At 39.7% G+C, this 14996-nt stretch overlaps 2 protein-coding genes across 3 annotated transcripts in view; one reads left to right on the top strand and one right to left on the bottom strand.

Moving 5' to 3' along the window:
• Positions 1-10772: 10772 nt before the first annotated feature.
• RPA3 (replication protein A3) lies at positions 10773-14521 on the bottom strand. The gene is made up of 4 exons (XM_032286752.1): positions 14167-14521; positions 12877-12951; positions 11712-11820; positions 10773-11140 (listed from the first exon to the last, which is right to left on the bottom strand). The coding sequence occupies exons 1-4, from the start codon at positions 14263-14265 to the stop codon at positions 11058-11060; spliced, it is 366 nt and encodes a 121-aa protein (XP_032142643.1). The 5' UTR covers positions 14266-14521; the 3' UTR covers positions 10773-11057.
• Positions 14519-14996, top strand: part of UMAD1 (UBAP1-MVB12-associated (UMA) domain containing 1) — a 244108-nt gene continuing 243630 nt past the window's right edge. The window contains exon 1 of one of the 2 annotated variants that reach the window (XM_032286751.1): positions 14519-14670. The gene's annotated coding sequence lies outside the window, so the exon portion shown is untranslated. Of the gene's footprint in view, positions 14676-14996 lie in introns of both variants that reach the window. The other variant, XM_032286750.1, reaches the window with a different exon arrangement.

The raw sequence follows: 14996 nt of genomic DNA, 5'->3' as shown, positions 1-14996 counted from the left end.
TCTTGAATACTTCACTGTTGTTCTTTACCCACCAGAGAAACAATCATGTTGAAACTGCATTTTTTTAATATGCAAAAGCCACCATATTTGTCTAAAACCTACATTCTGTAACATGTAAAGAAACAATAGTATTAAAACGATAGTTTTACCCTTGCAATCAATATGAATATATTACACTATAAATTGTTCATGGCCTACACTTCTGGTCTTAGTTAGCCATCTCAAAACGTCATGCTGTAGGTCAAATGGGGTCATAAAGAACATAAGTGGCTTACCTCAAACCAACATCACTATTAGAAAGTAACTTAAAACACATGCTTTATTAGTATTCTAGATTTAGCATCATCTTCTTAAGAAAGAAAACCTTTGGTTCCGGAATTACTAATTTTTTTTTAGCAACTGGTCAGAATCAAATTCTATGCAAATTAAATAAGAAACCAAATTGAAGTTTCACTGAATAGAACTTATAGAATTTGGTTGTTGTTAATGCTAGTGGATGTCTTTGAAACCTTAGACCAGTTAAATATTAAATAGCTAGTAAGAGGGGAAACATTTCTAGAGATTATACTAGGCTGCTGTTGATTGAGATTTCATAGGGCAGTCTTTAGACCTTGTTTATATGTATCTTCAGTAGTTAGCCCAGGATTTTTACTCAAAGTGCTTGTTAAATGATATAATGTATATTATATAAAAAGACAACCTGATTCTAGAAAAAACAAGACAACCTCAAAATTCTATAAATTTAGTAATAATACTAGTTGATCACTAAGAGCTCAACTTAACTCACCTTATGAAGAGATGCTTTCAGAGTTGTGTTTAATTTTGTCACTTTCAGATGAAAATAAACACTGGAAGATGAACACTGGAAGAACATCTGTAAAATTACAACTAAAGACAACCATATTGTAGTTCATCATTCATTCCCTACATTAGATTGTGCTTGATATTTGTTTTTTTTGTTTTGTTTTGTTTTTTGTCACTTTCAGATGAAAATAAACACTGGAAAATGAACACTGGAAGAACATTTGTAAAATTACAACTAAAGACAACCATATTGTAGTTCATCATTCATCATTCATTCCTTACATTAGATTGTGCTTGATATTTTTTGTTTGTTTGTTTTTGTTTTTTGAGACACAGTCTCAGTCTGTCACCAGGCTGGAGTGCAGTGGCATGATCACAGCTCACTGCAACCTCTGCCTCCTGGGTTCAAGTGATTCCCCTGCCTCAGCCTCACAAGTAGCTGGGACTACAGGCATGTACCACCACGCCTGGCTAATTTTTTATCATTATTATTAGGGACGGGGTTTCACTTTGTTGGCCAGGATGGTCTCGATCTCCTAAGTCATGATCCGCCCACGTTGGCCTCCCAAAGTGCTGGGATTACAGGCGTGAGCCACCACGCCTGGCCTGTACTTGATATTTCTGCAAATGTTAGTAAAAAGTTTGAGTCCTAGTGAATTTAAGGACATTAAAACTCTATAACCTATCATTCCTCTCTTTTCTCAGCTTCCCAGGAAGACTTGAGGCTAATTTCGATGCCTAGGTATATTTTGTATGTTAGGTTGGGTGATTTTGAGTTATCATTTCCTTTTTTCAATGTTTCCCTTTTTATTTTTGTAGTTTAATCTTTTTTGGAAATATGTACTGTATATTATGAATTAATATGTTTTTTATTCTCAATCCTCATTTTTCAATTGTTTTTGAGCTTTCAAAAGTGACTGGTCACTACTCCTTGAACCTTTTTTTTTTTTTTTTGAGACAGAGTTTTGCTCTGTTACCCAGGCTGGAGTGCAGTGGCATAATCTCGGCTCACTGCAGGCTTCGTCTCCCGAGTTCAATCAATTCTCATGCCTCAGCCTCCCAAGTAGCTGGGATTATAGGTATGCACTACCATGCCCAGCTAATTTTTGTATTTTTAGTAGAGGCAGGGTTTCTCCATGTTGCCCAGGCTGGTCTCAAGTGATCTAGCTGCCTCAGCCTTCAAAAGTGCTGGGATTACAGGAGTGATCCACCACACCCAGCTGACATCTTTTCTTTCTTGCCTCTCACTATATTCTTTTGGTTAACAAATATTTATTGAATATTTACTAGGTGTCAGGCACTGTTGTTATTCCTCTCCCAATTTGATCCTCTTCTTCATCCCATTCACTCTCTCACTTCTGCCCCATAAATGGAGCAGGTCCACAAAGGTTCTGTCATTTATTTTATGATGTTCTCAATTCTGCACACTGTCCCTTGATTTAGGAACACATTTCCCTTACTTGAAACTTTCGAAGCCAGATATGCTTCAGAATTCTGAATTTTCAGATTTTAGCAAAGTCATAGGCTGTAACAACCATATTTTTTTTAACACTTTACATAGAGAGGGGTAGCACTGTCGAATTAAATATATCAATATTTCTGCAATGAAATATACACATGTTTACACAAAGCAAGATAGAGATTATGACTACTATATGTAGACTATAACACTCACAGCAATTTTTTTTTTTGAGACAGGGTCTCACTCTGTTGTCCAGGCTGGAGTGCAGTGGCACGATCTCGGCTCACTGCAACTTCCGTCTCCCGGTTCAAGTTATTCTCCTGCCTCAGCCTCCCAAGTAGCTGGGACTACAGGTGCCCACCACCATGCTCAGCTAATTTTTGTATTTTTGGTAGAGTTGGGGTTTCACTATGTTGGCCAGGCTGGTCTTGATCTCCTGACTTTCCAGATACTTGCAGGGGCTGAAGAAAGAAGAACACCTGAGTGCAGGAGGGTAAGGCTGCAGTGAGCTGAGATTATGCCACTGCACTCCAGTCTGGGCAACAGGGTGAGGCTCCTGTCTCAAAAGACAAAAACGGCAGGGGATACAGCACAAAGCAACTAACTCAGGCTAAGTTATGAAAATCTTAGAAAATATTTTCCTTTGAGTGCAGAAACACACATTCCAATCAGAGCTGACAGCAGATTCAGTGGTACTCATTTCTTAAAGGGTACAGTATGTCTGAGAACAGCCGATTGGATGCTGGAGAGTAGCTTCAAGGAGAAACAACATTTGACACTGAGGTTAGAGATGGAAAATAGTGAAAATGACTGAAGATAAGTGTTTCTGGGCAACTGGGTGGCTTATGGTAGCTCTAAAAGAAACAGGGCTAATCAAAACCACAGTGAGATACCACTTCATAGTCATAAGGGCAGTTATAATAAAAATAAGTCAGTGGAGGGCTTCAACAAGTTGGAAATATGGACCTGCTCTAGTAAGTGGGGAGCCGTTGAAGCTTGTTAATTTTTAAATAAAATACATGTTTTTATTTTGGAGTAATTTTAGATTTGTAGAAAAGTTACAAATATAGTACAGAGAGTTCTCATATAAGCCCTCAACCAGTTTGTCTTCCTTGATGTTATCTTACATTATCAGGGTACATTTGTCAAAACTAAGAAGGCAACACTGGTAAGTTATTACTACCTGAAAGCCAGTCTTCATTCAGATTTCACTGTTTTTTCCATTAATGTGGTTTTTCTTTTCCAGGAGCCAATATAGGATCCCTCATAACATTTAGCTGTCATGGACTCCTTAATCTCCTCACTCTGAGTTTCTTTACTCAATCTTTCCTTGTTTTTCATGACCTTGACAGTTTTTAAAGGTGCTGATCAGAAAGTTTGTCAAATATTCCTCAATTTGGGTTTGTCTGATGTTTTCTCATGACTAGACTGGAGGTAAGGGTTTTAGAAACAATACCACACAGGTATTTTTATCATATCATTTCAGAGGACACATCACTGCTGATGTTAACCTTGATCACTTCATTTAAGATGTTTGCTAGGTTTCTCCACTGTAAGCTTCCCGGGAAGTTTTTTTCTTTCCATACTTCTCAAGCTTTGAATCTGTACATTATATTACAAAAGATGTTTAAAGTTTAATGCAAATTTCTTGGCTAGGTGATGGGAAGAGGGTGGAAAAGGAAGGTCAGTTATATAGCTAAGGTTGTTGTAATAATTCAAGTGATAGATGACAAGCATTTGAACTTTCAGTGGCAATGGTAATAGTAAAATGGACTGGAGATACTCAAGCACTTCTGGGCAACTGAGTGGCTTGTGGTAGCTCTGAGAAAAACACGGCAAATCAAAATCACAATGAGATACCATTTTATACCCATTAGGGAAGTTATAATAAAAAGTCAAATAAGAAGTGAAGGTGAGGATGCAGGGAAATTAGAATCCATATACCCGGCTGATGGGAATGTAAAATGGTGTAGCCACTTTGGAAAATAGGCAGTTATTCAAAAAATTAAACATATTTACCATTTGATGCAGCAATTCCACTTCCAGGTATATACTTGAGAAATAAAAATGTGTACACATAAAAATGCATATATAAGTCTTCATAATAGCATTACTCATTATAACCAAATGGCAGAAACTACCCAAATGTCCACCAATTGATGAACAAACAAAATGTGGTATACCTTATTAGTCCATAAAAGGGGTCGAAGCACTAACATGCTGTTACAACACAGGTGAACTTTGAAAACGCTATGCTAAGTGAAAGAAACTAATCACAAAAGACCACATATTATGATTCTATTTATATGAAATGTCCAGAATGGAGACAAATCTAGATACAGAAAGTAGATTGATAGTTGCTTAGCACTGGGGGAGTGGGTGGATGGTGGAGGGATTAGGCTGTGATAGGCAAATTGTATGAGGTTTCCTTTCGGGGTGATGAAAATGTTTTTAAATTGATTATGGTGATGGTTGTACAACCCTGAATACACTAAAAACCATAGAATCATACACTTGAATTAGGTAAATTTCATGATATGTAAATTATATGTGTGTGTGTGTATTTTTTTTTCTGAGATGGAGTCTTGCTCTGTCACCCAGACTGGAGTGCAGTGGTGTGATCTTGGCTCACTGCAACCTCCTGCTCCTGGGTTCAAGTGATTCTCCTTCCTCAGCCTCCTGAATAGCTGGGATTACAGGCACCTGCCACCACACCCAGCTAATTTTTGTATTTTTAGTAGAGACAGGATTTCACCATGTTGGTCAGGCTAGTCTCAAACTCTTGACCTCATGATCCACCCGCTTTAGACTCCATTAGTGCTGGGATTACAGGTGTGAGCCACTGCACCTGGGCAATATGTCAATTATATCTCAATGAAATTATTACCCAAAAAAAAAAAAATCTGTAACACATGGCACGAGAACCATACATGTTCAAACTACACTACAAGGTTTCAAGCAGGGCAACTTCAATATTTAATAGCACTGAATTTTCCAGGGTTAACGCAGAACTGAGGACTGAATCTGATATAGTTTGGCTCTGTCTCCCCACCCAAATCTTATCTCAAATTGTAATCTTCAAGTGTTGATGAATGAGGCGATTGAATCTTGGGGGCAGTTTCCTCCATGCAGTTCTCATGCCAATGAGTGAGTTCTCAAGAGATATGATGGTTTTATAAGGCAGTTCTCCCTGCTCTTGCTTGCTCTCTCTCCTGCCACCTTGGGAAGAAGGTGTCTGCTTCCCCTTCTGCCATTATTGTAAGTTTCCTGAGACCTATCCAGCCATGTGGAACTGTGAGTAAATTAAACCTTCATTGTTTATAAATTACCCATTCTTGGGTAGTATATCTTTATAGCAGTGTGAAAATGGACTAATACAGTTAATTGGTACCAGAAGTGGGATACTGCTATGAAGATACAGAAAATATGAAAGTGTCTTTAGAATTGGGTAATGGACAGACATTGCAATAGTTTGGAGGGCTCAGAAGAAGACAGGAGACGTAGAAATGTTTGAAACTTCTTAGAGACTTGTGGAATGGTTTTGATTAAAATGCTGACAGTAATATGAACAATGAAGTCCAGGCCAAGGTGGAGATGAGGAACTTATTGGGAACTGGAGCAAAGGTCACTCTTACTATGCTTTAGCAAAAAGACTGGCAGTATTTTGCCCCTGCCTTATAAATCTGCAGAACTTTGAACCTGAGAGAGATAATTTGAAATTGGAATTTGTGTTTAAAAGGTAAGCAGAGCATAAAAGTTTGGAAAATTTGCAGTGTGACTAAGTGAGAGAAAAGAAAACTCGTTTTTCTGGTTAGAAATTCACCTCCCACCTTGCAGGTGCACACCAGCATATACAGTGAATTTTGTATTTTTTTGTAGAGATGGGTTCTTGCTATATTACCCAGTCTGGTCTTGAACTTCTGGTCTCAAGCGACCCTTCCATCTTGGCCTCCCAAAGCACTGGTATTACAGAGGTAAGCCACCATGCCCAGCCCAGGTGTATCATTTTTAAATCTATACCTTTTATTTTTTTTTGAGATGGAGCCTTGCCCTATAACCCAGTCTGGAGTACAGTGGTGAGATCTCAGCTCACTGCAACCTCTGCCTCCCAGGTTCAAGAGATTCTCTTGCTTCAGCCTCCTGAGTAGCTGGGATTGCAGGTGCCTACCACTGATCCTGGCTAATTTTTGCATTTGTATTTGAGATGGGGCTTCTTTTCTTTTTTTTTTTTTAAAATATATATTTTATTGCGTTTTAGGATTTGGGGTACATGTGAAGAAGATGCAAGATTGTTGCAGAGGTACATACATGGCAATGTGATTTGCTGCCTTCCTCCCCATGAGATGAGGTTTCATCATGTTGGCCAGGCTTGTCACAAACTCCTGACCTCAAGTGATCTGCCCACCTTGGCCTCCCAAAATGCTGGGATTACAGGCAGAAGCCACTGTGCCTGGGCTATACTGTGTTTTTACTGTACCTTTTCTATGTTTAGATATACAAATACTGACCATTCTGTTATACCTCTGCAAAGTCCTAGGTACAATGACATGCCATACAGGTTTGTAGCCTAGGAGCAATAGGCTGTACCATCTAAGTTTGTGTGAGTATGCTCTGATGTTCACACCATGATGAATTTGCCTAATGGTTCATTTCTCAGAACTATTTCCATTCAGAAACTAGTAGAAAATGAAGAGAGACATCAGCCAGTCTCAGTAACAGTGTTGTCTTGAATGCCAAAGGAGTCTGCATTAGTCCGTTTTCACACTGTTATAAAGATACTCCCCAAGAACAGGTAATTTATAAACAAAGGAGGCTTAATTGACTCACAATTCCACATGGCTGGGAAGCCCTCAGGAAACTTACAATCATGGTGGAACAGGAAGCAGGTACCTTCACAAGGCAGCAGGAAAGAAAGAGGAAGAGCTGGGAAAACTGCCTTATAAATCCATCAGATCAGCCAGACATGGTGGCTCATACCTATAATCCCAGCGCTTTGGGAGGCTGAGGTGGGTGGATCATTTGTGGTCAGAAGTTCGAGACCAGCTTGCCCAACATGGCAAAACCCCATCTTTACAAAAAAATACAAAAATTAACTGGATATGATGGTTCATGACTATAGTCCCAGCTTCTCAGGAAGCCAAGGCAGGAGAATCACTTGAACCCAGTAGGCAGATGTTACAGTAAGCAGAGATCACATCAACTGCACTCCAGCCTGGATGATGAGTGAGATACTCTCAAAAAACGCATCAGTTCTCATTGTGAACTCAGTATCATGAGAACAGCATGGGAGAACCACCCCCCATGGTATAGTTACCTCCACCTGATCTCTCCCTTGACACATGGGAATTATGGATATTACAATTCAAGATGAGATTTTGGAGGGGATACAGAGCCAAGCCATATCATTCTGTCCCTGGTCCCTCTCCAATGTCATGTATTTTCACATTTCAGAACCAATCATGGCTTCCCTCCCAACAACCCCCCATGTCTTAACTCGTTTCAGCATTAACTCAAAAGTCCACAATCCAAAGTCTCTTCTGAGATAAGGCAAGTGCAAGTCCCTTCCACCTATGAACCTGTACAATCAAAAGCAAGTTAGTTACTTCATAGATACAGTGGAGGTACAGGCATTGGATAAATGTTCCCATTCCACATGGGAGAAATTGGAAAAAACAAAAAGGCTACAGGCCCCATGCAAGTCCAAAATCCAGCGGGGCAGTCATTAAATCTTAAAGGTCCAAAATAGTCTTTGACTTAATGTCTCTCATCAGGGGCAAGCTGATGCAAGGGGTGGGCTGCCACAGCCTTGGGCAGCTCCTTCATGGGCTGGCATTGAATGTCTGTGGTTTTTCCAGGCACAGAGTGCAAGGTGTCGGTGGATCTACCATTCTGGGGTCTTGAGGATGGTGACCCTCATCTCACAGCTCCAATAGGCAGTGCCTCAGTGGAGACTCTGTGTGGGGCTTCAATCACACATTTCCCTAATGCAATACCTTAGCAGAGGTTCTCCGTGAGGGCTCTGCCCCTGCAGCAGACTTCTGCATAGACATGCAGGTATTTCCATAAATCCTGTGAATTCTAGGTGGAGGTTCCCAAACCTTAATTCTTGAATTCTGTGCACCTGCAGGCTCAACACCAAGTAGTGGCTGCTTAAGCTTGGGGCTTGCACACTTGGAAGCAACAGTGAAGCTGTATCTTGCCCCTTTCAGCCACATCTGGAGCTGGAGAGGCTGGGACACAGGGCACCAAGTTCGAGGCTGCACACAGCAACAGGCACCTGGCCCTACACAGGAAACCATTTGTTTTTTCCTTAGGCTTCCAGGTCTGTGATAGGAGGGGCTGTGGTCAAGATCTCTGACATGCCCTGGAGACATTTTCCCCTTGTCTTGGCAATTAACATTTGGCTCCTCATTACTTATGCAAATAAGTAGGTGGGAGGTGCACTCCTGCATAAGCAACAGAGCAAGATCCTGTCTTTAAAAGAAAAAAAAAAAGATACACCTGTGTAGGGCACTTACCATAAACTGAGCTTGCAAACTGAAAGTTGCTTCCAGGTGTGAGTGAGTGAGTGGTGCGTAATATGAAGACCTAGGACATTACTGAACACTGTCTTAGACTTTACAGTGTATACTTAGTCTACGCTAAATTTATAAAAATACATTTTTCTTTCTTCAATAATAAATTAACCTTAGCTTATTGTAGCTTTTTTACTTGATGCGCTTTTAATTTTTTTAAACTTTTCTTTTTTGGATGGGGTCTTGCTGTGTTGTGCAGGCTGAAGCACAGTGGCATGATTGTTGCTCACTGCAGCTTCGAACTCCTGGGCTTGAGCTATCCTGCTACCTTAGCCTCCCAAGTAGCTGGGGCCATAGGCATGCACCACCACACCTGTTTCTTTTTAATATTTTCACTCTTTTTGAATAACACTTAGTTCAAAACACACTGTACAGCTGAACAAAATATTTTTCTTTATATCCTTATGGACTTTTTTCTGTTTTGTAAATTAAAATTTTCTTTTTATAACTTTTTTGTTAAAAACTAAGACACAAGCACACATACACTAGCCTAAGCCTACCTACACAGGGTCAGGATCATCAATATCACCGTCTTCTACCTCCATTATCTTGTCCCAGTGGAAGTTCTTCAAGGGCCATAACATGCAAGAAACTGTCATCTTCTGTAACAAGGCCTTCTTTGGGAAGACCTCCTAAAGGACTCTCCTGAGGCTGTTTACAGTTACCTTTTTTTCTGTAAGTAGGGGTACAGTTTAAAATAAATAGTAAACACATAACCAGTAACATGGTCTTTTGTTATCAAGTGTCATGTACTCAACATAATTCTATGTGTAATATTTTCATACGCAGCTTGTCTACACCAGCATCACCACAAACACTTGAGTAATGCATTATGCTAAGATGTTATGATGCCTTTGTCTCTAGGCGACAGGAATTTTTCAGTTCCATTGTGATCTTATGGGACCACTGTCATACATGCAGTCTGCCATTGACCAAAGTCATTATACAGCATATAACTGAACAATTGTCTTCATTTCATGTAACAGAATGCTTTACCATAATTGGCTACGGCAATGTCCCTCAAGTAATCAGCAGAGTATTTTTGGATAACAGAAGTTGACATTTAAGATTATACTAATTAAACATTTTTGGCATAATTTACAACAATCTATATGGATTTGGAATTATTTTATTTCCTTATTGATGAGTCAAGCCATAAAACCTAACTGGCACATAGGCCATCAGTTATTCTGTACTACCCTATTCCAAAGCTGCCACATCTCTGCTCACCCCCAACATTTGCTAGAGAGAAATTCCATACTAAAGACCACAGTTGACAAGAAGAAAAAAGTCAAATGATTCTACCAACTCTTTCAATGATCATATATTCCTTGTTTGGAATTTAGTAAATGCTATTTTACAACCCAAGAAGGCTGGGCATGGTTGCTCACACCTGTAATCCCAACACTTTGGGAGGCTAAGGTGGTAGGACTGCCTGAGGCTAGGCATTTGAGTACAGCCTAGGAAATACAGTGAGATCCCAACTCTACAAAAAAATTTAAGAAAATTAGCTGGGCATGGTAGTGCCCACCTATAGTCTGAGCTACTCAGGAGTCTGTGGTGGGAGACTTGCTGAACCCAGAAGTTCAAGGCTGCAGTGAGCTATGATTGCACCACTGTATTCCAGCCTGAACAACAGAGCGAGATCCTATCTCTACAAAAACTAAACCAAACCAAACCAGAAAAAGGGATACTTCGCAAATTACTGAAGATGTAAGATTCTGTTTGACTTTTTAATGTCATCTAATTCATTTTTTAAGAAGGGTATCAAGGAAATAATTATCAGGTATAGTTTGGGAAAAGGTGAGTAAATCTTTAACACAGTTGGCCCAGGGTTTTATTTGGTAGGTCTAAATTGACCTTACCGCTATGAAATTCCAAGTTTGTGCTTCAATACATGACTAAAAGAATGAAAATGAAATGACCAATAGTATATGTACCATTTTAGTTTTTATTAATAAAATAGAAACCTAAACTAAGACAACTGCTTTATTCTTGCATCTAATCTGACCATATACTGGAGTAGCAATTCTTTATAAAAGGACTTAGATGAGAATTGTCAATATATCAGTTCCATCAAAAACTCTAGGTTGAAATATCTTAAAAAGAACAAATTAAATATGAGAAAGCACAGAAATCTCTCGCTCAAACAAGAGGAGTCTCGTTTAATAGTCTTTAATATAGCTCATTTGCAATCATATGAAAATCCACCAGGATCAGTCATGTTGCACAATCCCTAAAGGATAAAACTGAGGGAACTCATGGATAATTTTCACAGCTTCATTGTAAAGTCCAAGATCTGAAAGAAACATTTAAGCAAACATTTCATCTACAGTGGAAAGTTGTAACGTCAATTATTACCTAAGATATTTTTACTTATTTCCCTTTTCTCACCCTTTGGAAGTGAATTTCTAAAAATGGAGATATGGATTACAGATTCTTGTATCTAACTGTGGCGCCAAAAGAAAGAAAGAAAGAAAGAAAGAAACAAAAAAACATGGGAATACCATCCATTTCGATGTTCATTATATAGGCAGTATCTGCCTGGTAGTATTTTAAGTATTATGGATTATTCCATTCCTTCAATTCATATATTACAACAAAACAACTAATATTATTTTATCTGTTATATTAAAAATTATCTTTCTACAAATATTAATTAATCTTTACTGAGTTTCTTACATATATAAGCACTACTTAGAAGCAGGACAAAACAAAATGTATTCCCATTTTCCTTTAGGATCAGAAAATTCTATAGAAATTGAAAATATGACAGTACTAAACGCTAGACCAACAGATATAAAATTAAAAATAAAATTGTTTTCCTGCTAATTACATAAAACCAGTCAATACTAGAATGCTTTAGTTACCAAAAGGATGGTTATCTTCTTTAAACTGGACATAAGATGAACACATGATGGTTGCCTTAGCGGTTACTTTCCCAACCACTTCCATAATTCCAGATATTTCTTCATCAAGCTAAGACATGGAACAGAACATCAACTTGCTGTTATCACATTTTCAGTTGACAATTAATTTGGAAAACTGTTAATACAGGTTACTAATCTTTCAATTCAAGTAAGAAAGTAATTTTAAAAATGACCAATGCAAAAGTTAAAATGTAACTGGTTAAAAAACGTTTGAGTACTTAACTGTCAGCATGTTAAAATTCTTGTTACCTTGAGTAGTAGCTTCAAATCCAAAGCTACAATTCAAGTTAAAGACAAAATTACTTATTGAAAACGTCCAACATTTCTATAAGCAGTAATTTCTTATTGAGAGGAGCCTTCTATAATTTGTATTTCACAATGGATACTGTATAACCAAATATCATATGGATTTGTCGTCACAAAATACCAAAAAAGTTCTAAGTACATTAAACATAAAATGAAAAAATAAGTAAAAATTGAAAATATATAAACAAAAACAGAAAATAAAATAAAATTTAAAACTCTTGCGGGGTTAATCCAGGCAGGAGGATGATTGCCTGAGACCAAGAGTTCAAGACAAGCCTGAGCAACATAGGGAGATGCCATGTCTTAAAAAAAAAAAAAAAAAAAAAAAAATTAACTAGACACAGTGGAGCATGCCTGCAGTCCCAACTACCGGGGAGGCTGAGATGGGAACAACTTGATCGTGGAAGGCTGAGGCTGCAGTGAGCCACGATGGTGCCACTGCATTCTACCTGGGGCAACAGAGTGAGACCCTGTCTCAAAACAAAAAAATTCTTGAGGAAGAAAAAAGCAGTTTAAATTTTTCTTATGTAATTTTATGGCCTTTCATAAGGAATGAAAATTGTTATCCAGCAATTAAGGGACATATTCAAAAATCATGAAGCCCAAAAAATCATTGGTTAAAAATGTAAAAGGAAATATAATGAGAGAATAGTACAAGAATTTAATTTTAGAGCCAGGGATGTTTCACCAGCTCATCCTTTTTACATCCACTCCAAAAATTAGAAACATCATCAGCAAACCAAACCCAGATGAAGAATTAACTATAATATATATGAGACTTATTAATACTTAAACATACAGGTTCCATCAACTCGATGGTTCCATTTTTTCCTTCTCCATCTGAAAGAATAAACATTTTTCCGGAGGGATGAATCTAAAAACGAAACATATGATTAAAATCTCATTAAAACAACAAATAAGTTTGACAAAAGATGAGCACATTGATCCTTAGTTGAGAACAAATCAACTATTTTTTGAACAGTTTATTCATTCTATTCAATTCAGTTTATTCAATTATTGGTTCAAATTATAATCTTATGTTACCAAATCTGTTCATGGGACACACAGTTAATTCTGAATTTCAGATAAACAAGGAATTTGTTTTGTAGTATAAGTAGGTTCTGCATTTGCTAAATATGGCAACGCTATTCCAGTAACAAATTAAAGGAAGGCCCGTCCTAGCTAAAAGTGAAAACTGCTGGCACTTATGATTTAGACAGTACATAACCCATGGAGGTTATGTTTTAAAAATCAGGCATGATGAAGTAAACGGAGAACTGGTTGCTAGAATATCTGGGTCCTACTCCTGGGAAGCAGCTGTAAAGAGCGCTGTCAGATCTCATTTGAATGCCAGCTTTGCCACTTGCAGTTTCTCAGCATTTTAGTCAACCACCTGCCATTCCTACTCAGTTTCCCTACTTGTGAAGTCAGAGTAACACTCATTTAAGGAAGAGGATGTGTAGATGTAATGAGCTACTAAGTAAGTCTTTATAGTTTTTTCCCACCTCAGCTTCTCAGGTCACTGATTCCAAGACTTTGGGCCTGTTTCTCGCCTGTAGAATGAGGGGACTTCACTTTAATAGTGGGGTTAGATAACTCGCTACTACGGGATTCAAAGCGCACAATCAAGACAGGTTTTGCGAAGAAGCGATTACAACGAGGAAACGAAGTTTGCAAAAAGAAGTAATTTCAGAAGAGAAGGAATAAGCAGATCAGTTTTGCCGGCGTCTGTCACGTCTGAGTAAACTAAGAAATCTGAAGGTAAATGTGGGAGTCCCGTCTATAATTTCCCTTAGATAAGCACTGTCTGAATGGAGGCGAAGAACACTGGAATTTAGAACGCAGAGCATCTGAAAACACCTTGTTTCCGGGCCATAAAAGAGGCACCAAAATGGGGCTATAACGGTTAAAGAATTTTCAAAAAGTCTCCTTGTGCAAAATAAAGGATTCGGGAGCGCAGTGACCTGAGGCTTTCCGTCCTCCTTCAACCCCCGTTACCCAGTTATCCACTCAAAATCCGCCACCCAGGAGGTCACAGGGTCCCTCCCTCCGGCCTCGGACAGCGGAGCCCACAACGGCGAACCCGCACCTTTTCCACCTTCCCTACGAAGCAGACAGGCCTGTCGATGAATTGAATTAGCATGCTGGCGTTGATGCGCGCCCTGGGCAACTCCATCATATCCACCATGATTATATGGTCCAAGACTGCGGCGGGCGGGAAACCCAAGAAAGACTGAAATTGTGCGCCCCGCGGGTATCTATGGGGCAGATTTCCCGGCACCAATCAGCGAAGACTAGAGCTCCAGCTTCGCCAATTAGATGCGCGGAAACCTACATCGCCGTCGCGCCGTCTCTGAAAGGGGTGCGGTAGGGGCGCGATGCGTCCGGAAGTGGAGATTGGCTGCTTAGAGACTCGCGGCGTCCCGGAAGTTGCCGGATCCCAGGCTAGCGGCAGTGGAGGCAGGGCTTGGATAGGGGCGGAACCTGAGGCTCCCCTGCTGCGCTCACCGGCTTCTCCGCGGTGATTTGACCCCGGAAGTGGGGTGTGGAGCTCCGGTGCCGGTGCGGCGGGGGACTGCAGCACGAGCCTCAGGTACCTCTTCTCGCGGGAGGCGCCGCAGCCTTACGGTTTCCTCGTTCTTCCGGCTAACAGAGTCAAAAGAGCTAGGCGGGATTTAGGTACCAGCTGTTGCCGCGGTGCTGTGGGTGCTGCGTACCAGCTGTTACTGTTGCTCTGCCTTTCCTCTTCCAGGTTCTGCGTGGGAGGCGCTGGAGCTTTGCTGAATGAAATGTGGTGCGGCGAGGGGTGGGGGGGGTTGGTTGTGATACTTGCACCTTTGGAGATGGGGAGCGGGGGTCGTCAGTGATCTTGATCAGTTTCTTCAGGCTTTTGCCACTTGTTGCGTGAGGGTCGATTTA

The sequence above is a fragment of the Sapajus apella genome, unplaced genomic scaffold (assembly GCF_009761245.1).
Source record: "Sapajus apella isolate SASKATOON/1434 unplaced genomic scaffold, GSC_monkey_1.0 scaffold19, whole genome shotgun sequence".
In the NCBI taxonomy this organism is placed as follows: Eukaryota; Metazoa; Chordata; class Mammalia; order Primates; family Cebidae; genus Sapajus; species Sapajus apella.
Note: the sequence above shows the minus strand (reverse complement) of the source record. Positions and strands in the feature narration are given on the sequence as shown.